The sequence below is a fragment of the Dipodomys ordii genome, unplaced genomic scaffold, assembly GCF_000151885.1.
Source record: "Dipodomys ordii isolate 6190 unplaced genomic scaffold, Dord_2.0 Scaffold23, whole genome shotgun sequence".
Lineage (NCBI taxonomy): Eukaryota > Metazoa > Chordata > Mammalia > Rodentia > Heteromyidae > Dipodomys > Dipodomys ordii.
This window is the reverse complement of record NW_012267239.1, coordinates 4,596,091-4,621,444: the sequence shown is the minus strand read 5'-3', so window position 1 is coordinate 4,621,444 and position 25,354 is coordinate 4,596,091. Positions and strand designations below refer to the sequence as shown.

The window sequence follows — 25,354 nt, the reverse complement described above, 5'->3', positions numbered from 1 at the left end:
GGTCTTGTCTGATTACACCTAAAGCTTCTTTTACCTAATTTTATAGTTCAGAAGAGGGAGCCGGTGAGAGGTAAGGAAGGAGAAAACAGGAGGGTAAGCTAGTTTCCCAAGTTTGAAAATTACTGGTAGTGACATCATTCTAGGCTTGCCTCAGGGCTGGAATCTAAGGAAACCAGGTATAAATGCTGGAGAGGGACCACCACTAAGTGAGGATCAGAAGCTAACGTTAATCTCTTATGGCTAAAAAGCATAAAAAATGAAGGCTGGAAAAAATGTGAAACATCAAAGATAATGGATCAGTGATCAATTACTATGGAGATAAAATATTGATCAGAGATCATCTTACTCTGCCCTTCACCATGTCTCAATCTGGCATGTAGGGCAAGTGGCCAGACCCAGCATATAGAGCTCCTAGAGTCTGACCTAAGACCTAAATTCCCATTTTAGTACTATTCAGTGTGCCTATGTGAAAATGAAACCAGGTACTTGAGGGGATGGGTAAGATTGGGATAGATGAATGACTGGGATAGAATGATGAAAGGGATGACATCGATCAAAATACATTTACTCATAAACTGACACACTAAATCAAAGCCCCTTTGTACAACTAAAGATAACATTAAAAATAAACAGAATAGGAAGTGGCACTGTGGCTCAAGTGGTAGAGTGATAATCTTAAACTAAAGAGCTCAGGGATAGCACCCATGCCCAGAGTTCAAGCCCCACAACTGACAAAAATAAATAAATAAACAAAAAAACAAACAGAATAAAATTAAAAGTATATGTTTGTAAAAAATTAAAAAATAAAATAAAATTCCCATTTTAGTAACTTGGACTTCCTGCTACAGAATCTTGATTTGCATTTATGAGTGTTTAAGAGAGGGAATCTTGGGTGTTTTGTTTGTTTGGCATTACTGGGGCTTGAACTCAGGACTTCACATTTTGCTGGGCAAGCACTCAACCATTAGAGCCACATTCTCAGCCTGTTTATTTGTGTTTAGCCTGCTTAGCCTTGGACTACGATTCTATTACTTATGTCTCCCACATAATGGGATTATAGGTGTAAGCCATCATATCTTCTAGTTTGTTGAGATAGGGTCTTGGTCACTCTTTGCCTGGGCTGGCCTCAAACAGGCACCCTCCCCTCAATCTCTGCCTCTTGATCAGCAGGGATTACAGGCATGAGTCACCTCACCTAGTCAGACCTAATTTTTAAACCTAACTTTAGGCATAAAAGTTAAACAAATGGTTAAAGGTCAGAGACCTCCTATCCCCACAACATAGCCTGCACTCTAGGCTGCCCTCAGGACTTTCCAGTCTTTTACAGTTCCCCTGGAGAGCCTCTCCCATTGTTTCCCTCTCATTAGATAAATATGATGTGGGTCCTCACACTTCTCCTGAGTACCATCAGGCCCAAAGCCAGAGCGGAGCATTAATCATGTGTTGGGTACTTGAGAGCAAGGATTTGAGTAAATCAGCTGGGGTTTCAAGGATGTGCTTCAGGGATTTGGTAATGAGAGTTTGGGAGACTGTTCATCATCAGGTACTTAATAAACCCTTTACGTAACAATGCCCACTGGGACCTCTAAGTGAGCTGCACATTTAGTCAATACCAGCTCATCCAAAGGGATCAGCCTTTGACAGAGGAAAAAAAAAAAAGCACTTGGAAATTTCAGGATATCAGAGATAAAGAGATCCCAAAACATTCCAGACAGGGGAAAAAAAATCTGGTAACATATATGTATTTAGGAACTAGAATAACCTTAGAACAGTAATTGAAAGCTAAAAGACAATGCATCAGATATTATCGAAGTACTGAGAGAACAGTATTGCAAATGGAATTCCATTCCTAAGCCAACTATCAAGATGAGGACAGAATTAGAGAATCTGGAGACATTCAAAGTCTAGAGCTATCTCCTACCTACCTTGTACCTTTTCTCAGGGAACTAGCAGGATGTGTTCCAGCAAGGCATGGGTGTGAGACAAAGGAACACAGGGAGAAAGGCCGCAGGAATTCTCAGGGTCACAGGATAGGGTCCTAAAGACAAGTTTGGCATAGTATATAAAGGCCCAACCAAAAGGCTGGATTTCTCCAGATAACATAAAGGATATATATATTACTTGATATGTTTCATACTCTCGAAGGGAGTTTTACAGTTCAATTGGAAGGTCTTACAATAGTGATTGACAAAGAAAAGCAAACAAAACTATACAACCACAAAAATGGAAGTAACAATTAACTGCAGTTTTGCAACAGAGAAGGGTCACTGAGCTAACAGGAAGAACAGACTGGGAGGAGGAGACTGAAGACAGACATGGGGCAGGGCGGGGGATGTGGAATGACTGAGTCTGCATGAGGGCCTAAGATGGAGCATAGAAAAGGATCAGCTGAGGGTGAACAACTTCTTCCTGTCCAGAAGCGTGACTCCACTGGCTATTGTTGAAGACAAAGAGAAAATACTAAAGGAAGAAGAAAGCAAGGCGTGCCATCATAATCACAGGTGGAGAACACCAGACCAAAGGCCCTTGAAATCATTTAGTACATGGCAAAACAGACACTACTTGTCAGCTGCTCATACATAGCCTGTCTGTCTGTGCTGATAATTTTGTATGACTTGCAATGATATTATAAATATCCAGCCAAGAAAAGGTTCCCACATCTGCAACAGGAAAGGAGGAAAGAGAGTTTTCAGAACATTTCACAACATTATAGAGGGAAAATTATAAATATGCTAAATACTCAGCAATAGCAGACTTCATAAAGGAATTTTAGCACAGCTATGTTAAGAGATACCACATGGTTATTCCATGAGATGGAGAAATGTTTGCTCTACTGATAGGGCAGTGTTTAGCTGCTACAATGAGCACCAATATCTTACTGTCAGGACAGGGAACTTCAGTTATCCCTCAAGCGCTCCAAGGTCCCCAGACTGACAGGGAGGAATGGAATGGAGATGGGGCCCTGGTCCCCACAGCCAGGCAGGGTCCAAAGCTACTCCTAGTATCAGTGTTGGCTCAGCAATGAGAGCAAGAGCGAGTGAGCGAGAGAGAGAGACAGAGACAGAGAGAGACAGAGACAGAGAGACAGAGAGACAGAGACAGAGACAAAGGATCCCAGGAAGACTGGAAGCTTTGTGTGGGCTAGGCCTAACCAGCAGCAGAAATCTCTTCCAAGCAGTCCATTTGTCTAGAGCTGAGTTATGAAAAAGTGTGCTGGGAAATGCAGCCTAGTACTGGATCCAAAGAAAGAAAACAAGCTTAGTAAACAGTTCAATCTCTGCCACAGCTACGATAAATAAAAAGAATGATTTTAAGACAGGTATAGTGGCTGAAACCTACAATCATAGCTACTCTGAATATGGAAATCAGGGGATCCAGGTTGGAGGCCAACCGAGGCAAAATGAAGTTCATAAGATTCTATCTCATTCAATGGCTGGGCATGGCAGCACATGCCTGTTATCCCATCTGCTCCAGAAATACGGTGGCACAGTGGTGCATGCCTGTATCCCCACTGACACAGGGAATCACAAGTAGGAGGAGCATAGTCCAAGCTGGCTCAGGCATAAAGCAAGACCCTGCCTCAAAAATAACCAACACAATGGTTTCACATGACTCAAGTGGGAGAGTACCTGCCTTACAAGCAGGCTCTGAGTTCAATACCCAGTACCACCAAAAAAAAAAAGAGTGATTTAATATAGTGTGTACATATAGTATACTCTCAACCCTTTTAAAACACATAATCCCAGAAGTAACACTTTGCAACTTAGCAATTCTAAATCTGCCCTCTAGAGAAAATATACTTAAAGAAACATGTACAAAGACAATTTTAAAACAACAGAAATAGCCTAGGGCTACACAGGGGATTGATTAAGTAAAATATAGAACCCTTGGCATGGAGTACTATGCATAAAATGAGTAGTGCAGATCTGTGGGGACTGAGCTGGGGATATCACCAGACATGATGCTGAGCATAAAAAGAAAGAGACAGGACCTAAAACAGTAGACTTTAGGACGATGCCTCTTAAAAATCCACAAAACTGAATTCTTTTTTTTTTTTGGTCATGGGGCTTTAACTCTGGGCTTGGGCGCTGTCCCTGTGCTCTTCAGCTCAAGGCTAGCACTCTATCAATTGAGCCACAGTGCCACTTTCCAGTTTTCTAGTGGTTTATTGGAGATAAGAGTCTCAGGGACTTTCCTGCCTGGGCTGGCTTTGAACCGCAGTCCTCAGATCTCAGCCTCCTGAGTAGCTAGGATTACAGACATGAGCCACTGGCACCCGGCTAAAACCGAATTCTTTTGTGAGTAGTGACAGGGCAAGCCAGGGAGAGTGAGGCTGCTCATCATCTAATTAGCCTTTGGGGTCAGACAGTTCTCACTGGGAAGGGCCTCTGGCAGTTTATAGGGTATTTGGCAGCATCATTTGCCTCTGTGCACTGGATCCAAGAACAATGCCCATCCCCTGTCCAAGGATGCATAGATGCTAAGTGAGCAAGTCAGCCCAGTGCTAGTGGCTCATACCTATAATCCTAGCTACTCAGGAGGCTGAGATCTGAGGATCATGGTTCAAAGCCAGCCTGGGCTGGAAAGTCCCTGAGACTCTTATCTCCAATTAACCACCAGAAAACTGGAAGTGGAGCTGTGGCTGAAAGTGGTAGAGCATTGGTCTTGAGCACAAAAGCTCAGGAACAGAGGCCAGGCCCTGAGTTCAAGCCCCAGGACTGGCAGAAATAAAACAAAACAAAGTGAGCAAGACCATTCTTGCAGGGAAGGATGGGGGAGGTGAAGGGAACATTCATTTTACCTGTAATCTTCTAGAAGTTTACCACAACAATCTTTGTTTCATTTATATAAATTTTACTTTTTAAACATGTCAGAAACAAACATAAAAATATTAAGAGTAATTATCTTTGAGTTGTGAGTCTACGGGTGACATTTGTTGTTTATATATTTGCTATAAATATGTACTATGCTAGAAAATTCAAACTAAAATGAACTTTATTTTGGAAGAACGAAGGCTGAAAATGCAGTGTTAACAGCATGGGCAGATGGGGATGGAATGATCAGTTTGCCTCTTTGATCTTTGCTTTCCAACCTTCTATAGCAGCATTCAGGCATTTGTAATTCAAAAAAGCTTTATTTTCTAGATTTAAAAAATCCCTGCCTTATAACTGAATTAGAAAGAATGGCTTTAAAGGAACGAGGTACAAATAGGCTGAAGAATGGTGTTGGCTCCTGGCTTGTCTTCCTCTATGATCCTAGCTATAGAGATCAAATACCATGTCTAGGAAAGAGGAGTTCAGAATGGGGAGTAGACTTGGAGATATTAAATAGCTCCATAGGAGGGCAGGCAGTCACGTGAACACTCCTGTTCCAGTCAGCAGCTAAGGGCAGTGGTCAGAGCTAGTCAGCTGGAGAGCTGGAAGTGGCCTAGGGTCACTGCTAGGTAGAAGACTGAAAACCTCTGCTGAGAACAGGTTCTCAGAGATGTGTTCTATTTGATTTATAAGTACAAAATTGCACCATGGGCTACTATCTATATATGTAGTGATATATATATATAGATAGATAGAATTACTAAATATGTAGGGATTTTGTTTTTATACTTAAAAGCATATTTATGTTTCTTAGAAGTTCTCTATTGTTTTGGCCAATCTGTTCAAGAAGGAAAAGCAATGTTCATTCAGCATGAACTCTATACCAAGGTGTTTTGTCCATGGCTCACTTATAGCTCACAGTGAGTGAAGTATAGGAGTTCTTGGTCACTTTGAAAATTAACTCATTCATTCATTTATTCAAACAACCCAACCGCAATAATGGAGCACCCTGTTACCTGCCTATGATGGTGCAAAAGTAGCAGTACATTGCCTTCACCTAGAGCAGAGCAGACTTCAAATGTGAAAGGACAAGACCACACCCGATAAAGATGAAAAGGCAGGTGAAGGGGACATAAAGCAAGGCCCAACTTTACCTGGAGGCATTAGAATGCTCCCAAGAAACAGCTTTAAAATGAAGCCAGGAGGAGGAGGAATTAGAAAGATGAGGTAGAGCAAGGCGCAGGGGGACGGCAAGAACAGGCAAGAGAGGACTCAATATACACGAGGCATGAAACATTACCCCCTTAGCAGTGATAGTGGTGAGAAAAAGGCAATTGGGGTGACAGCAGAAGAGCAGACAACAGGAAAGATGAACAACAAGAGTAAGCAAGGTGAGAGGCACTGTTGGATTTAGGCTTCTCAACGCCCTGACTACAGGGAAGTGAAGAACCTCAGAGAGAGACAGGATGCAGGAAGGATGCGATCAAGCTCAGCCATGGAGAATGAATGGCCCTGGGCCAATATTTGGGTCCTAGGAATGAATGTGGCTGATATATTGCATAAAGTTTCAGAAGCCAAATAACATAACCTACCAGGCATGCCTATTGTGTGCTGACCCTCCACACACCCCGTATGATGCCTACAGCAACCCTGGAAGGAAGGAGAAATGCTCTTCATTTCTTATCTGAGAAGGAGAGTTCAGAGAGAGTTAGCACCTGCCCTCAGCTCAGGGGTGTGCAGCCCCAGGGCTGGGATTCAAACCTCTGTGGGGCTGACTTCAGTGTTCTTTACAAAATATCATACTGCCTCTGAACGGACTCAGTCAGTGCAAAAATCCTGCTTTTAGTTCAGGAACTTAAAAGCAGGAGAGACAAGGAGGGGTAAGAATTCTCCCTACATCATCATTCTGCATCTTAGATTTATAAAGCTATAAAGATGTCAGACTAGCAGAGGCCTTGGTCGCCAGAGAACCACAGAGTTTATAGCTGCCTAGGAGGATTCTGGAGGTCCACGCATTGTCTAGCTCTTCCCCCTTCCCATGCAAGAGCCACTAAAGCTTTCTCCCTGTAATTTAGGCCTGATGGGCTTTGTATTCTTCATCTCTTGAAATGTTTCAAATATAGACTGTATGAAAATAATATAATTACCCATGACCTAGCTTTAATAAATTTTATCATTCTCTTATATCAGCCTCAAATGCTTTCTTTCTCCTTCCCCCCCTTTATCGCCCCCCCCAGAAAATAAGCACTGCACATACAATTTAGTCCCCATTCCCTTTCCAGAGTAATTATTATTTGAAATGTGATGTCCACCACTCCTGCGTATATTTGATACAATTACTGTATATTATGGATCCATAAAAATTGATGGTTTCTGTATGTTTTCCAATTTTATGTAAATGGTAACAAACTGCACACATCATGTTGCAGATTTGATTTCTACATTTGCGCACATATTTGCATTTGTGGGTGGAAGACAAAATGTTGATATGAGGCAAACACAGGCTTTAGAGTCAGCCAGGAACTGTGGCTTCCTCTCAGGCCTTCAGGGGAGTTACTTAACCTTTCAGAACTCCATTTCTGATTTGTAAAATGAGGCTAAAGACCTACCTTGTGAGGCTATCTTCAGGTCTGGCACAAAGCAAATATCTATAATGGTAACCATTATTTGTCACAATAAAATAGCACACACTCAATAAATGGTAGCTATTTTTATTGTAACCTATAAAAGTTCTTCACATTTGTTTAGGAAACCTAAGTCTTAGAATGGCCTTAAGGTCCCCAGTGCCTGACTGTGCTCATATAAAAGGAAGTGTGATTATTTCCAGGTCAAGTCTTTGTGCATTTTTATGAATTCGTCCATCCAGCTGGGCTTGGCTTGTTTATTTTAATGGCAGAATTAAACTACTAATTCTGTGTGCTCTACCGCATGCCATCCTGCATGGCTGCAGTTGGGAGTCTAACTTGCATTCGCCTTTTTAAAGCTTACACTGTCCCTAGCCCTGGCTTCTTCTCTCCTCCCACCTCTGAAGACTCACACTGTCCTCTACAATCTTGTGAGGTGCAAACATAAGGAAGCTTGGTGGTGCACACCTCTCATCCCAGCACTCAGGAGGCCGAGGCAGGAGAACTTCAATTCCAGACCAGCTTGGGCTAACTCGAGGCACCCTGTCTCAAAACAACCAGGACACGAGACAGATAATGTAATGAGCATTCACGTGTGTTTTCAATAACGGTAATGCAGAACTTGGGCACAGTACCAGCAGGAGCAGAAGTACCAAGCATCTGTCATCTCTGCCACACTCATTGTGAGCAGACCGACGCGATCAGATCTGTCTGCACCACATAGCGTATGCCAGTGTTAGCTTTCTACAAAGGCAAAAAACAGAGTGTATTCATGACCTTACTTTCAATGTCTAGATACCTCCATTCTACATGGATCCATTTCACAGGACAATTCTCTTATAAGGCCCCTGGCTGACTCCCCCCCCCCGCCCCCACATGGGACAACACTCTTCTGAACAAGCAGACAGCCTGTGCATCCTGATTAAAATGCAAGCTTCCCCCGTGAAAGCCTAAATCTCTGTTTAAAAAAAAAAGTGTCCAATGACTAATGGGAGGCTGAGCACTGTAACTCACACCTTAATCCCAGCTAATTTGGGAAGCAGAGATTGGGAGGGTATATGTGGGGGGGGAGGGGGGAGTTAGTGAGACTACATATCAACAAATAAACCAGGTATGATAGTATGTGTTTGTGATCCCAGCTATGTGGGCAGAGACTGGAGGATCACAGTGTGAGGCAAAAATGTGAAATAGTACCAGAAAAATAAGCAAAGCAAAAATGGAGCCAGGTATTAACGGCTCATAGCTGTAATCCCAGCTATACACAAGGCTGAGGTGTAGAAGATCTAGGTTCAAAGGTAGACAAGGCAGGAAAGTCTGAGAGATTCCATCTCCAATGAACCAGAAAAACTCTGGAATAGAAGTATGGCTTAAGTGGTAGAGAGCCAGCCATGAGCAAGTAAACAAGCGAGAGTTCAAGGCCCCGAGTTCAAATCCTTGTTGATGTTGGTACTAGGTCTTGAGCTCTAGGCCGGGTGCTATCTCTGAGCTCTTCAGCTCGAGGTTAGCACTCTACTGCTTGAGCCACAGTACCACTCCTGGTTCTCTGGTGGCTAATTGGAGATAAGAGTCTCACAGATTTATCTGACAGGACTGGCTTTGAACTGCGATCCTCAGCTCTCAGCCTCCTGAGTAGCTAGGATTACAGGCATGAGCCACCAGTGCCTGGCTTCACAATTTTAGTTTATTTTTGTCAGTCATGGGGCTTGAACTCTGGGCCTGAGCGCTGTCCCTCAGCTCTTCAGCTCAAAGCTAGCGTTCTACCACTTGAGCTACAGTGATACTTTCGGTTTTTCTGGTGGTTTACTGGAGATAAGAGTTTCACGGACTTTCCTGCCTGGGCTGGCTTTGAACTGAGATCGTCAGATCTCAGCCTCCTGAGTAGCTAGGATTACAGGCATGAACCACTTGTGCCTGGTACCATTTTTTTTTTTAAGGGGCAGAGTTTAAATGGTAAAGTGCTTACCAAGCAAGTGTAAGGCTGAGTTTAAGCCCCGGTACTGAGAGAAAAAAATGTGCCAAATAGAACTAAGGACTGCTAGGACTTGGTATAGTGAGATGGGGTTTCAGCCATTAGGCAAATAGTAAAGTCACTGGGAGGCTGGCAAGTTGCTGACTCTGTCCACGAGGACTCAGCACCTCTGTCAAGGGCAATGGAAATAGCTCTCCTTATCAGCAGCCTCTGCCATGCCTGGCCCTGTGCAGCCAGCAAGAAATAGAATGATTACCTATGACCTCGCTTTAATAGATTTTAATACTCTCCCATATCTGCCTCCAGTGTGCATTTACTCTCACTCTCCTCCCTTCCACTCTCCCCCATTTTCCAGATTATTTTGAACTATAGCTGAAGTCCAGCCCCATCTAACGCTGAGGCTCACACTTTTCCTGTTGTGTGTGGCCAACACAGTCATGCTAGCATGGCTCCCAGCCATGTAGAAGTGGGCCTGAGGTAGTAAACAAAGTGAGTAAGTCAGGATGCTCTCAGACACGAGCAAACAGGAACTCATAAGACATACTTCACCTTTCCTACAGGGTCCCAAGCCTCCAGTCTATTCTCCCCCAGGCCAAGTCCCAATTCATCTGGGATATTAATTATGATAAAAATTTATTAAGTACTCATAAATGCTAGGGGCTTCAGGGAGCACTAGAAAAACACAGCTATGTATCTACACTCTCATTCAAAGAAAATTAAGTGTCTAAATGATGAGGGCTCCTGGTAGCAGTAAATACTACTTTATTACTTGCATTCTCCCTATCCTTCTCTTGAAACTGTTTATTATTTATTTAGCCTCTTGGATTTCACACCAAATGCCAAAAACTAATATGTGTTCCAGGTAAAATATGGCCTGAGCCGAGGAGCACACAAGCCACTCTCTGTCGGCCTTATCTCCATCATAATGGTCTTCGTGAAATATGACCTACAGTGTTTTCCTGTTTCTCTGCTCCCTCTCAGACTGAAATGGAGAATAAAAAGGACTTAAGTCTTTTAGGTGAATATGGTACAGACGAAGAGATGGGAGGAATGTGTATAGGGGTGTCCCCACCTCATTTTCTTCTTCATTTGGATTTCTTTCCTTAACAATACCCCTGAATTTATAAGACCAGTCTTTACCTGAGCCTCTGTTTGAGGTAGAACAACACAGTAATTAATGCATGTGACAAAATCAAACAATTGTGTACACATGAAGCCCAGATGACAACTTACAGCTGAGATAATTCCACCCAACTGTCCACACTCCAGGGTCAAATTGATGCTAAATTTTAATAGAGTGACACTTCTATCTAGTAGATTCCAAAGGACTGAGAGAAATGTTGATTAACATAGAAAACTAGTGAATAACTGGCTTAGTTGGCTGTATGAATTAAACGAGCACTTTCAATGATGATGTTGAAAGAACAACAGAATCAAACAGATGATAGAATAAATACATGCAAATTAAATTTTAGAGAGTGGAGAGCCTATTCTGAAATGAAGGTATGTGTCCCTAGGTAGGGGGAAAGGCACCCACACATACCCAAATTTCTACCTATTCCTGTGCTAAATTCCTTTTACAAACCACAAAACCATTTATGTCACCATTAGAGAAGAAGCTTAAGTGGAAATAATCCCTTGGAAGAAGTAGCACATTGATTTTCATGAACTAACATTGATTGCACCCCGCGGTTCACATTAAGGTTTAAGGGTCTGGTGGGAGGAAAGGGCTAATGCAAGTTCTGTCTGCACAAACACCAAGTGGTCATATGGCCTGAAAAGGGGAGCGTTTCTGAAAACTGGGAAAGGGAGAGGGCAGAGCTGAGGAAGAAAAGCTAAACATTATTTTTAAGATTCTGCCTAAGATCCCTGGAAACCAGCCTGCAAAGTTTCATATGATTATTCTAATTATACATTGGGTAGACTGTGATTCTACAATAATTGCTAATTAAAATATGACATCTACAATCACAGACTGGTCAATGATGAATACACACAGCTAAAGAAGAGTAGTGGGAACCTCAGATTTTGGCTAATGACTGCTGTCACCCCTCAGATTTCTTCATTCACTGTGGGCTCCATCCCACATGGCAGCTCAAGATCTTCTGTTGTTTAATTCTGTGCAGAAGTAACAATATTATACATCCACTTTCTAATCATCTTTCAACTTTAATAACCCTAGATGCTAATTACAGAATTTGTGCTAACCCAAGCAGCAGTTAAATGTCCAGAGAGAGTGTGGGAGAACCCAGTTCATCACGCTGCTCAGACACCAGGCCATAAAGGACGATTTAGGCGACTCTACCAAGGCACAAATCTGGCTAATATGTCCCTTGTAGTCGATGAGCTCTGATTAGTATTTTCTCTGTTAAATCATTTAAGATCTGGGAGCTGTACTCCACCTTAAATAGCACTAGAGTTTCATAAACAAAAGAGATGGTCCTCTCATCAGGGATTTGGAAAGTCACTGAATCCTGGCCAGGGGAAGCCAGGAAGAGGAACCTGAAATACTTCTACACTGAGAGCCCCAGTATAGTTCATGTGCTCATTAGTACTTTACTCAGCACTACTGTAAGAATAGCCTCTTGAAAGTAATTTAAGTGCTGCTTGATCGTGTTAGATCAGATAATAGGAAAAGTCTGCTTTGGACAGAAGTAGAGTAGACCAAAGCAGTGAGACTTGAAGGACAAAGAGAAAGACTAGGCAGGACAAGTAATTCACCCCAATGTTTCAATACTGTGTAATATAAACCGTTAGTGGGAAGGTAAATGTGGGACAGATCCCCCAAATACAAACGGCCTTTAGAGAATCCCAGGTGAGGGCCATCTATCACCAAGGTTATCTACAAATATAATATGGAATCAGGGGGAAAGTCTGAGTTACTGAGTACTACTTGATTTCATGAAATCTGTTGTTGCTGTTGTTTTAAAGCTGTAAAAAGGAAGACAAAAAAGCCTTCTTTAAATAATTGACAGTGATGCTGTGAAATCACCATGGGTCAATTTATTCTGAAAAGCACTGACAAGTTCTGGGAGAATATGGGAAGATCTGGAAAACACTGGCTCTGAAACACCATCTTTAGTGTATGGCATACTGAAAAGGGCAAGGGGGCACTTTGGAATTAGGAAGAGGTGGTGTGACCCTGAGGACACACTGTGTAGCCCTCTGGGTCTCAACTTTTTCAGGGTGATAAAATGAGGGCAATCATATTAGCCCACAAAGAATGGAGGTGGGCACACCCACAGTGAGATACCTACAACACAGTAGGTCTGCAGAAGAAAAAAAAAGTTTTTCTAAACTCTGCATCAGAGTTGCGATACAGATTCTGATATCATCAAAATCAAAACATAGACTTCAAAGACATGGGAAGCTGAGTCAGAGACGGGAGAATTCTCTGTTTTCTCCCCCTCAGGAAACGTGTATTAAGGTGAAGTCAGAGACTGTAATGGGAGCATTTCTGGAATAATGATGAGACCCTGAAATGAAGGATGTAAAGGAGGAGGTACCCAGGCTGGCACAAGATTTGTAGGAGGATTGTCTTGAAAAGCTAAACGAAGCAAAATGCTATGTGGAGTGTGATCTCTCTGTGTGGCCACTAGTCCACAAATGCTGCAAAGTACTGAAACACTGAGGAAGAAAGGATGCATTGATTTCCCAAGAAGCACTGCTGTCACCCACAAATCCTGGTGCTCTAACGACTACAGATTACGTAGCTTAGAGTTATCCAAGCCCAGTGGTGTTCTGTGTGCTTCTCATTCTCCTTTGCCAGCCCTTGCCATAACTTCATTCTGTGTTAGGGTCTTCTTACATACAGCATGTGACTAAAACCACACAAATGGCAGAAACTCCTGGTATTGCTACAAACTCTCAGGGTGAAAACAGATCCACATTAGAGAAATCAAGAAAGCCAGCTTCGAGTCCCCTGGCTAAGCCCAAGCAGCTTCTAACCTCTTGTGCCATGAGCCAGAAAACAAGGAAGTTTAACGATTCTGAGAATCTAGATTTAAAAAATTGAGTCCAACATTTACACATGGCTTCTGCTAGTTTAGTAGGCACAGATTGAGCCCTTGAATACACACTAGTAACTACCTTTTCCTCTACAAATTAATAACCTATGAATTCAAGCTACCCCTATCCATGCTCTTGTAACACATAGTATTTTAACCTCTAGACTATATAGTTATATATATATATATATATATATATATATAATATGGCATATAATATATAGCCATATATTATATGTATATGTTGTATTTTATAGATAGATAGATGTTTGTTTTGTTTTCTTTTTCAATGCTTCTAAGATGTTCTAGTAGCTGATGCTGAGACTTGACAGAAACAAAGCCCAGGCCCAGGCTCTGAGATGAAGTCTGTCAGAGAGTTGTGTGCTCAGATTTTAGATGCTGCTCTACATATTAGAGAGTCACTCTCCATTCATTCAGAAGAACAATTTCTCATTGGACCATGTGGTTTCTGCCAAGGAAAATGACTGTAGCAGCTGACTCAGAACAGGTCAGCTGACCTGCATGTTACCTCAGACATGTCCTATAAATAGATCCAGCATGTGCCAAGGGACCATCATCCTTAGAGATTCAGATTTTCACACTAAGATGACCATCACTAAACTAGCTGAGGGACTTCTAGTGAAGCATGGCCCTCTCTGCCCTGAGCCTCTGAGCTGCAGGAGAGACTTGCCCATGTGGCACCCAGCAGCACTGAAATGCCACATTCACACCTATGCACCATGCTGCTACCACTTTCCACACTGCAAAAGGAAAAGACTCAGTGCTGGCCACATCAACTGGGTTTTGCTATAGAAAATAAAGTGTCCCTTTGTTTTTCACTGCCTTATTTAGTGATTTCTTTCTTATACAGGGGTCTAATTCTGGAATATACCTCCATGGAAATAAAAGCAAGGCAATCTCAAATGATAAATCTCTAAAATGATTTTAAAGCATGTATTCATATATGTGTGTGTGAGAGAGAGAGAGTGAAAGAGAAAAAGAGAGGGAGGAGAGAAGTGAGAGATAGATGTTTGTGAGAGGTATAGACCTGGGGTCCTAATGATGCCCTGCTTCTCATTAGCCATGTGCTAATACAGATAAAACCATCTTTCTTACCCTAGAGATACAATAACAATCAATGAAAGAAGTGTGGGAAAGAATTCGTAAGTTATTATAGTGCAAATAAAGCCATGCTTTTAACTTCGTCTTATACACAAAAGGGGTTCTTGCAATCGGGGAGGAGGAAATGCTCTCCCTTCAATAGGCCTTTTTATTAATCCCTATGATGACACAGACCCATCAGGACAGGCTCTAGGGACAGACTCTAGTGTGAGTTTTGACAGGGTGGCACTTGGGGTCATCCCTACATTCTTACCTCCCAGCACAGCAGTGAGACAGAGAGAGACACATTTGCAGAATGAGCCAATGAGACATAGTTCCTGTCTCAACTGAACTTAAAGGTGCCTGTGGTGGGATGAATGTCCCCCAAGGCCTAAATGTAAAGGCTTGAGGGCCAGATTGGTGCTACTGGAGGTGATGGGGCCTTAGGAAGGTGAAACTCCACGTGTGTGGAGTGGGGGGTTTCTCACTGGGGTTCCAAAACATACTTTTGCCTCCACGTGCTGCCTTTGTAGATGCCCCCGAACTAACTGGGCTACCTGATCTTGGATCTGAACTCCCAAACTGTACACTAAATAAATCTTTTCTCTTTATAAGTTAATTGCCTCAGCCACTTAATTGTACTACCACCAAACTGACTAATACAATGTCTCCATTGTGAAGGAAAATTTTTATATTAAATCATGAGCAGTCAGGGAAGAAGAATAGATATTGATAGTTTCTGCAAAGGTCCAGTCATTACGGATTTTGAGGGCTGCCACTGATGTTAATGCGAAGTAGATATTATTTTTAACAATAAAATTCAAAGGATGAAAATGTTTAGCTTAAGTATATAAAAAATATCAAACACTATCAACCACAGGCAAGAGATGTGCTGTGGTCACATATAGTACATTTGTTAGGTGTTTTTAAATGGTCCATGTCAGAGAACTCATTATTCCTGACAACTCAGTGTTGATGATTGACAACACAAGGTATGTATCTTCCTACCACTTGGGTCCCAAGAATCATTCTATTAAACAGGAATGATGGGGGTGAGGTAATGAGCAATCTATAAAAATTTACATTGCCTCCAGACTGCAAGGTTAGGCAATTGTTTCAGTGGCAAGTTTGATTACCTTAACTGGTCAGCAAACAGTCTGCAGTTTTACATACCTAAAATTGAGCATTAACTTGGAAGAAAAAAAATCTACAGATTACCTAATAATAAATGCAGACATGAATATATAATGTTTTCCCGTATTATATCAGTTCAGCAAAGTCATGCCTAATTTATGAATTCCATTTAGTAAAAGGGAATTATGGTGATGGAGTCAAGTGATAATTGTGTATAATCCACTATCATCAGGAGATTTCTTTCTCAGCAGCAAGATCAAGAGTAATAAAGGTAAAACGGCATCATTTTCATTTATGAAAAGAATCAGCACTATTACAATGTCTTATCAAGTTTGGCCTACTTACAACATTTCATTTTAGGTTCAGAACAGGCATTCAGGGACTAGAAATAAGCTAGCATGAAGTATCCATTCCAAGAACACTTTTTGGTGGGTTGAGAGTGAAGCTTAGTGGTAGCACACTTGCCTAACATGTGCAAGGCCCTGGGTTTCACCCCAGACACACACACACACACACACACACACACACACACACACACACACACACACACACACCTAATGAATTAATTGATTAACATAAAAATTCTCTTTTGGTTTCAGGATCCCTTTATATACTTAAAAATAAATCCAAAGAGCTTTGATTCATGTGCATTATAATACCAGTATTTAATATAAGAAAAATTTGAAAACAAATGGCATATTTTTATACTTTTTATTGTTTTTATGCCCATCCTGGGGCTTGAACTCAAGGCCTGGGCACGCTGTCCCTGAGGTTCTTTGTTCAAGGCTAGTGTTCTACCACTTATGCCACGGCTCTACTTCTGGCTTTTTGGTGGTTAACTGGAGATGGGTCTCATGGACTTTCCTGCCCAGGCTGGCTTTGAACTGCGATCATCAGATTTCAACTTGATGAGCAGGTAGAATTACAGGCATGAGCCACTAGCACTTGGCTAATAACATATTTTTTATTTTAAAAAAGTAATGATATCCTCTAATACAACAACAAAATTATAAAAATAATGGTATCAGTTTACTTTTTAAAAAATCATTAATGTTTGCTTAACAAAACCTACAGTTGAAACTGAAGGACTCAAATAGTAGAGTTCCGGCCATGAGTGAGAAAGCAGAGCGAGAGCACAAGACCCTGAATTCAAGCCCTGGTATCAGCACAAAAACAACAGCAAATAGGGTACCTTATTTGCTTCTGTATTCAGTTTGCGGAGATGGACTTTTTTTAGCTGAAATACATGAAGAGAACCCAGCCTCACAAGTAGAAAAAGATGACACGTATTTTTCCTTTACTACTACACCAAAACTCAACATAAACTTTAAAAGCTTAGAAGCTGAACCTTCCTTCAGTGAACTTTTCATGCTGTTACTTTAAAATGCACTGGTGTATGTGGGGCTTAGACTGTCCTCACTCATGATTATATAACAGCAGGCATCAGCTATTTGAAAAACATTGTTCTCTGAGGCTACATATCTTCCCACATTGACATATTTCCTTATACAATATGATATATATGAAAAGAGTATAATGAAATTCATTAAAAATTATTTAAAAAGGGAATGAGGGGAAAGCTGATTTGATCAAAGTACATTACACATGTGTATGGAAATATAATAAAAATCCTTTGTATGATCAGCATGTACTAATAAACGAAAAACACTCAGCTATGCATGGTGGTACACACCTGAAATCCAAGCTGCTCAGGAGGTGGAAGCAGAGGGATCCTGAATTTAAGGACAGGCCAAACTTGGACAAAGCTAGCAAGACCCTATCTCAAAACAAAAACACACGAAAAAAAAAACCACAAAAAACCCCACAAAAAACCTGAAAACTAAAAATAAATGGACTGAAAGTGTGGCTCAATTGGTAGAATGCTTCCCTAGAGTGCTCAAGGCTCTGAGTTCAATCCCCAGTCTCTGTCTTTGTCTCTGTTTCTTTCTCTGTCTGTCTGTCTCTCTCTCTCTCTCTCACACACACACACACACTCTCTCTCTCTCTCAATTCAGCTCACAATGCAAATGACCACACAGACTTTCCTTAGAGATGGCCACAGGGAGTGGAGTAGGTAGAAAGCAGAAGTGCTTTATGGCTGACAACCATTTGACGATGGAGAACATTAAGAAGTCACAAACACAAGAGTTGAGGCCTTGTTACATGACGAGGACATCCCTATGTGAAAGCACCTTGCCCTTACTGTGATTCTATGGCAGTAGTGTGGCTTGGGTGCACTGCCTGCATCCATGCTCATTTTAGCAGTTCCCCCATCCTTGCTTTTGTGCAAACATCACAGTAAAAACAAAAGGCAGCCAGCCTGTCTGTGTTCTTATGAAAACAGTCTTAACTCAGAGATGTCCTGAAAAGCTCTTGGGCACTTTGAGAACCACTGATCTGGAGTGCAGGCAGTTTTGAAGCAGGTGGGGTGTGGGTTCTGTTTTTGAGACTGGCTTGCTGTGCACTCTCAGACACATCACTTGACCTCTTTTGGCCTTAGCTGCTGCCTTAACAAAACAGAGATAAAGATGCTCATTTCATGGACCTACTGTGGAGATCACAGGAGGATGCAACAAGTGGCAGTGTACCCAGTGGGTGTTTCCTCTACATAAAATGGAGATTATCCTGTTCCACACACATGCCAGGGCCAACTGAAGTTCAATGATTGACGACCAGAAAAACTAACAATAAATGGGAAAATTGCTGTGCGAATGACACACAAATAACATCGATTTCATATGGCTATGAAAACAAGAGATTGGAAATCCTTTGGACAAATGTTCATCTTTCTACCAGTAAACATTTGTAAATTGTCTGGGTTTCTACAGGAATGGTAAACACTCTCCCAGAACCGTTTATTACTGCACTTGAGACCCTGCTGACTCCCTCCCACACTGCAGAAAGCCTTCAAGAGTGCTTTTCTTTGTCCTTTGTTCTCTACTGCACTGAGGTTGCACTCAACCTAATCTCTGCAATTTCAGACTTCTGCTCCAGCTGCTGGATCCCATCTGCTGTCCTTTCTCCAAGACACCTGTTTCAGGAAAGAGACAATTAAGGTGATGAACCAGTTCCTTGTAGAAAATGAAAATGTCCCATTTCCTTAGGAGTGCTAGGAAAGAGAAAAATGTTTAATAAAGCACAATTACACATCTAATTACCAGATGCCAAGCGTTTAACCAGAACGGATACTCTAATCTCTACATCTTGTTGTGCTCGGCTGAGACACTGTATTTGCCATCTACTGCTGGGTAACATTTCCACAGGTTCCAGTGGCTTAAAACAACACTCACTCGTTATGTCACAGTTGGGGGCATGAGAAGTCCAGGTATAACCTAACTGGGTCTCACCTACCAGGTCTGAGCGTCATACAAAGACTCAGCTTACTGTTTGTGTCATTTGGGGGAAGTTACTAGTAGTAGAACCATGAGCTTCAAGGTGCTGTCATGTTTTGTTCTGTTTTGATGTCTATCAGTGGAGACTGCCCTCAGCTCCTCAATTGAGCTTGGGGTCCCCAACAGGACTACCTGTTCCCTTATATCCAGCAAGGGTGCTACATTTTATGCACATAAATAACTGGCTTGTGGGTAAAGGCAAGTCATAGGCCCACCCGCACTCCAGAGGAGAGGATCATCTAAGTACATATGAGGGCTCATCTTGATGGTGGGCTTGACTGGATTGAGCAGGACCTAGGAGATTGATAAAGATCACCTTTGGGTGTGTCTGTGATGGTGAATTTCCACAGAGCACTAACGAGGGGGAAGAGACTCACCCTGCTGATGGACACCACCATTCCTTAGGGCTGGGGACCAAATGGGATACAAAGGGATAAAAGGAGATAGCCCACAAGGCAGGCATTCTCCCTCTCTCTGCTCCCTGGTCATGATGATGGGAGCTGCTCTGCTCTGCCAAGCCTCCTGCCACAATGAACTTGAACCTCTGAATATGTGAGCCAAAAGAAGCGCTTCTTCCCTGAGGTTGTTCTGCTAGGTTTTTCATTAGAGTGACTCATGTCTGCCTAACATGGGCACACACACAGCAGCCAGGAATCATGGGATCATGTGAGGAAAGTGTGTTTGCCACAGACATGCTGGGCAGGCAACATGGCTAATGGAGAACAGAGAGAAACTGAGCCTGGATTTCATGAACTTACTGATGGAAGAAGAGCACAGAACCACTATTAGTCTAAACCTGTACCTCCAGAGAGGCAGCAGATCCAGGCAGAACTGAGATAGAATAGGCTTGTAGGTCTGGTTAGTGGATTGGGTATAACTGTGAGTGTTTGCAGGCATGCACCATGAGCAGGTGACAGTGGTGTGACTAGGAAAGCTGTCAGAGACTCCCAATGAGTGGTTGGAATGTGGAGAAAATACAGGTCCCAGGAGGAGGTAGACAGACAAGAGACAAACTCAGTATCTGGACTACCTCTTGTACCGGGGATGGGAAGACTAATCTGAAAATGAAGCAAAAGCCCAGTCTCAAGGGCTAGGTGAGCAAGGATAGAAAAAGGGCCCAGGTACAAAGCTCAGGGGGCTTGGGAGGGTCTGGGCGTACCACTGCTTATGAGAGCAAGACTAATTCTAGATTCTACTATAAGTAACCCATGACCACTTTGCTCTAGAGACTTCCTTGATCAGGGACTGACAAAGAAGACAGATCAGCAAAGAAGACAGGAAATGGCTGGATAGTTTCCTATTGCTCAAGACATTGAGTGAAACCAAAATCCAGAGCCTGGTCTGAGCCACTGTCTAGTGGTGTCTCCAAGAACAGCCTGCCAGGTCCAGGACATGGTATGAACTGACATGGTCTCTGTTTTTATTCCTGCAATGTCCTGTCACCCTCGTCTCTGTTTGGGGAATTGCTATTCTCTTTCTAGGACTTGGTTCAAAGGCCACTTGGTTTTGTTTTGTTTTGTTTTTTTGGGGGGTCATAGGGCCTTGAACTCAGGGCCTGGGCACTGCCCCTAAGCTCTTTTGCTCAAGGGTAGTGCTCTACCACTTTAAGCCGCAGCTCCATGTCTGGTTTTTGAGTGGTTAATTGGAGATAAGAGTTTCACAGGGACTTTTCTGCCCAGACTGGCCTTTGAACAACAATCCTCGGATCTCACCTTCCTGAGTAGCTAGGATTATAGGCACGAGCCACTGGTGTCCAGCCTTAAATGCTACTTTCTCTTTGAAAGGTGCCCAGTGACTAGCCTTCTACCCTAGCACTTCTTGTTGTTATGACCGTCTATTCCAGGTGTCTTTGCCTAACTGACTATAGGTGAGGGAAGGAACCATAAATATCCATTCTACTTTGACTCCTTCACACCTGGAATAGTGGCTGGCACTTAGTGGTTACTCAATGAAAATTATTGAAACAGCAACCCCAGGAAGCAGATAAATTGTGCTTTATTGATCTTGCTTTAGGAGCCTAATTTTGTTCCCCTATCCCCATCCTGAGCCCCCCTGCTACACACCCACTTCTGGCAGTATTGATGGAAGCTGTGTGTATATGCCTGGGCTCACAGAGCTGCTGCTCTTTAATGAGCATTCATGCAATTGAAGCCTGACACAGAGGGCTGAAAAAACAGCACTAAATCTTTTATGGACAAACTGCAAATCTGCATGCACAGTCAGACATTTCCCCTGTTGACCCTGAGCTCTGATCACCAGATGTGAGAGGCAGAGCAGAGCATAACACCCACATGCTTTCAAAAGGGAAAAACTCCCAAGTGTACTTCACAGCTGCCACTGTGGGTAACCCAGAAAATCCACATGACCCGAAGGTGATTTTCAGTCCCTCTCCCTTTGCTGACAAGAAAAACATCAGTCTTGGCACTTGCTATCTTTAGTGTCTGAAGCTACAGTAAAAGTATTTCCTCTTCACAATTCATTCTGCATGTGAGAATGGCTTCCTTCTGCCCTTGCATGTGAGACCTAATGACTAAACCTAATGTACAAGCACAGAGTCAAATTGCAGACCCAGAAATTACTTCAGAGGTGGGCTATTGGAGTTCAGCGCTAGGAAGCCCTTGGAGTTGTCTACCTTCTGCTGGGCAGAGAGCAAAGGCTGTTCATCATCCTCAGGCAAGCATGACAGTATCTGCCCATTCTCTTCTGAGGTGAAAGATTTTAAGTTGGAATGAGTCTTTCAAATCTGATAGTTAATGCTCAGAAATGGCTGGAAATGAGGCCTCCACCCATCTGCATCACCCCTCCCCCCTAGATTTTTAATATAGATATTAAACCCTAGAAATGGGAACAAATTATGCATACATCTTTTCATTTTATTTTAAAATATGCACATATCCATGCTTTTAAATGGCCCTTTGGCCTAAGACAATGAAAGAACTTCCATTTGTAATGAGGGACAAGCATTAGATATGCTGACAAAAAAAAAAAAAAAGAATTAATTTGCTTAATATGTCCTTAGAGTCTGGCTTGTGCAGAAAACATGTCCAGGACTGGAAAGCCCTTCTGTTAGGATACTCTCAACATGACATTGAACACAGCAGGTGTGAGCATGGGGCCAGCAGGCCAGAGCTGACATCTTGGGCACATGCTGGCATGTCGCCTGCTCTCCTGCCCTTCCTTCTTCCCATGCGACACACATTCTTTGAGAGTCCACTTGATGGTGTCACTACAATGTGCTTGGGGCAGAGGCAGGGGCTCATGTGGTTGCACAAATGGGAAATGGAGGACACGGAAAAGGAACATTTAGGCCGCATTGAGTGAAGCCAGCCAAATTTGTTTGGAACGCATAACTTAGCTTTCTCCTCTAAAACAAAGAAATTTAAATTGAGAAGATATTTACTTCCACTATTCATTGTGAAAAATTTACAGGAAGCTACTATAACAATCCCAGCTTTTATAATCTATTTCAATGAGCCTCAAACATCTGTGCATCAGAACTTAATAATGTGCTCTGGATTTGACCCGTTTTTACATCCCCACAGTTGGCCACAGCAGTGGAACTTCCTGAGTACTTACAGTCCAACCCTCCCCAAAAGATTTCTTTGAAACATCTTACTGTTCATCGAGAAGTATTTTATATAAAACAAGGACAAGGGCACATGTGTGGATGTGATAGCTACATGAATAAACATCTTACTCTAGCTGAGAAATGCAAAGTAAAAAGAAATGGCTTTCTAAATTAATACAGTTATGTTACAAGAATGGTATAAAACTTGACATGAAGAAGAAATAAAAACTCACCAAAAGCCTTTTTAAAAACCAATCTTTTTGCACAGGCTTTAGGTTTCAGAGGGTGAATTCCCTCAGACTGAGTAATATGTCTGCAGATATTACTGGTTTATAAAACATTTCATGCATTATTTTGCTTAATCTTCCACAGTAAGGGTTCCCCCATGAGGTTAGTTTCTCCCTCAGGCCATCTGGCAGTCTCTGGAGACATTTGATTATCACCATTTGGGAAAAGTTGCCACTGGCAGTTGGGTCAACTATGAGGCCACATTGCATTGTGCCCAGGGTAGCCACCACCACAAAGAAACCCTGGGTCAGTGGTGCAGAAGTGAGAGCCTGACAGTGCCTAGGCATGTTTCTCCAGCTCCTAGGCATGGCACACCTGAGGCTGTGTAAACATAGCATGCAGGGCATCTGGGCAGGGCAGGCATCTGCAGCTTTCACCAGCTCCCAAAGGAGGCTGAAGTCACTGGTCCCTGGAACACCCAGGTTATTCTGCCAGCACAGGGAGTGTTTGCTGTGTCTTACATAGACAGCCTTTCTCAGGGTCTGGGCTAGAGATAGTGGGATTCACTGTTACTGCCTCAGCCCTTTATACCCCAGAAGACCACAGAACTCAGCTGAGCCATGCAGATGTACCCTCTTGAGGATTGGTTATCAGGCCTTGGGACTTCAGACTAGAGTTTCTCTGACAGCTACAAGTTGACAATCAGTTTCAGGTGATTATGCAGGACTAGGATGAGAATGGTCATGTGTCCCACCTCTACGCACAGAAAAGTAAAAGTTTCTGCACTAAGTGAGCCAGGAGAAGGAGAAAAACAATTGCCTGATGAGAGCCACATGACCCCAAGTCTCCCCTGAGGCTCCAGCTGTACTTCCTGTCTAGAATTCACTGTATTGCTACCCTCTAGATCCTGAAATTATATTCCTTTTCTCCCCACTGCTTAAACTAAGGAGTTTTGTTTTGTTTTTACGTAAAACATTAGATTCCTAGAGCAGAGTGCTGGTGGGTTAGCCTGTAATCCTAGATGAGATCTGAGGATTGTGGTTCAAAGCCAGCCTGGGCAGGAGAGCCCATGAGACTCTTATCTCCAATTAATCACCAAAAACTAGGAGTGGAGCTGTGGCTCAAGTAGTAGAGCACCAACCTTGAGCAAGGAAACTAAGGGACAGTGTCTAGGTCCTCAGTTCAAGCCCCAGGACCAGCACCTTAAAAAAAAAAAGGGGGATTCCTAGGCCAAGGGTATGGCTCAGTAGTAGAGTGATCGTCTTCTCACAGGCCCTAGGTTCATCCCCACCCACATTTCCCACAAAACAAAACAAACCTGACTCCTGAACAAAATATGCTCATAATGACGGTGTGCAACTCTAAAACATATAACTATGGCTCAGAGATTAAGTGACTTGCCCAGTCATTCTTTGTTTCTGAACCATGTACTTCTTAAACTAAACAGGCTGCCCATTAACAATCCCATAATAGGTATGCTGGACATGATGACTCATTCCCAGCTGATAGACAGGTAGAGATTGGGAAGATCATGGTTTAAAGCCAATCGGGGAAAAAGTTAGTGAGACTATGTATCTCAAAAAAAGTTGGCTATGGTGGTTCACACTTGTGATCTCAGCTACAGTGCAGCAAAGATAAGAGGATCCTAGTTCAAGGCTGGTGTAGGACAAAAGCATGAGACTCTATCTGAAAAAACAAAAACCCAACAACTAAAGACATAAGAGTTAGGGACATGGCTCAATAGGTAGATTCTTTGCCTAGTAAGTGCAAGGCCCTGAATTCAAACCCCAGTAACACACAACACACACACACACACACACACACACACACACATATACACACACACGCACACACACACACACTAAACCTCACAAATTACACCATATCTCACAGGAAATAACACACCTTAAAGTTCTAGTTGTTATCCCAATTTAGCCAATCTTCATCTCACCAAGGAAATACCCACAACTTGGATTTAGCAGTGATTTCCTAAATGACCCCCAAATCCCAACAATAAAACTAAAAGTAAACTAAACTTTATCAGAACTAAAAAAACAAAAATGCCAAAATCTCCAAACAAAAACTTTGTCCATTAAAGGTCACTACCAAGAGAGGGAAAGGACAATACACAGCATGAGGCAAGGCATTTGTGAACTGTACACTTGATAATGGGCTATCTAGGACAAATGAAGAACTCTTAAAACCCACCAAAAACCAATTAAACCTATTAAAAATGGCATTGAACTTGAAGGTATTTCTCAATACAAGATATACAAGTGGCTAATAAACACATGAAAGTTAGCATCAGTAGTCAATAGGAAGTGAAAATCAAAACCACCAAGAAATATCACCTTATATCCATTTGAATGATAGAAGGCATTAAAAAAATAATAACCCGTGTTGGTAAGGCAGACAGAAGTTGTGCCCCATGTACTGCTGCTAGGAAAGTAAAATGACATTGTCATAATGGAAAACAATATGGAGATTCCTCAAATAACTAAACATAAAATCATCTTA

The 25,354-nt window shown here is 42.4% G+C and overlaps 1 protein-coding gene across 1 annotated transcript in view; it reads right to left on the bottom strand.

Annotated features, from left to right (window-relative positions):
- Positions 1-25,354, bottom strand: part of Ttc28 (tetratricopeptide repeat domain 28) — a 480,228-nt gene that overhangs the window by 130,147 nt on the left and 324,727 nt on the right. Inside the window, exons 7-9 of the mRNA XM_013014273.1 lie at positions 21,621-21,744; positions 18,591-18,680; positions 7,852-7,981 (exon numbers count right to left, since the gene is read on the bottom strand). Of these exons, the coding sequence (XP_012869727.1) occupies positions 7,852-7,981; positions 18,591-18,680; positions 21,621-21,744 (344 nt within the window). The remainder of the gene's footprint in view (positions 1-7,851; positions 7,982-18,590; positions 18,681-21,620; positions 21,745-25,354) is intronic.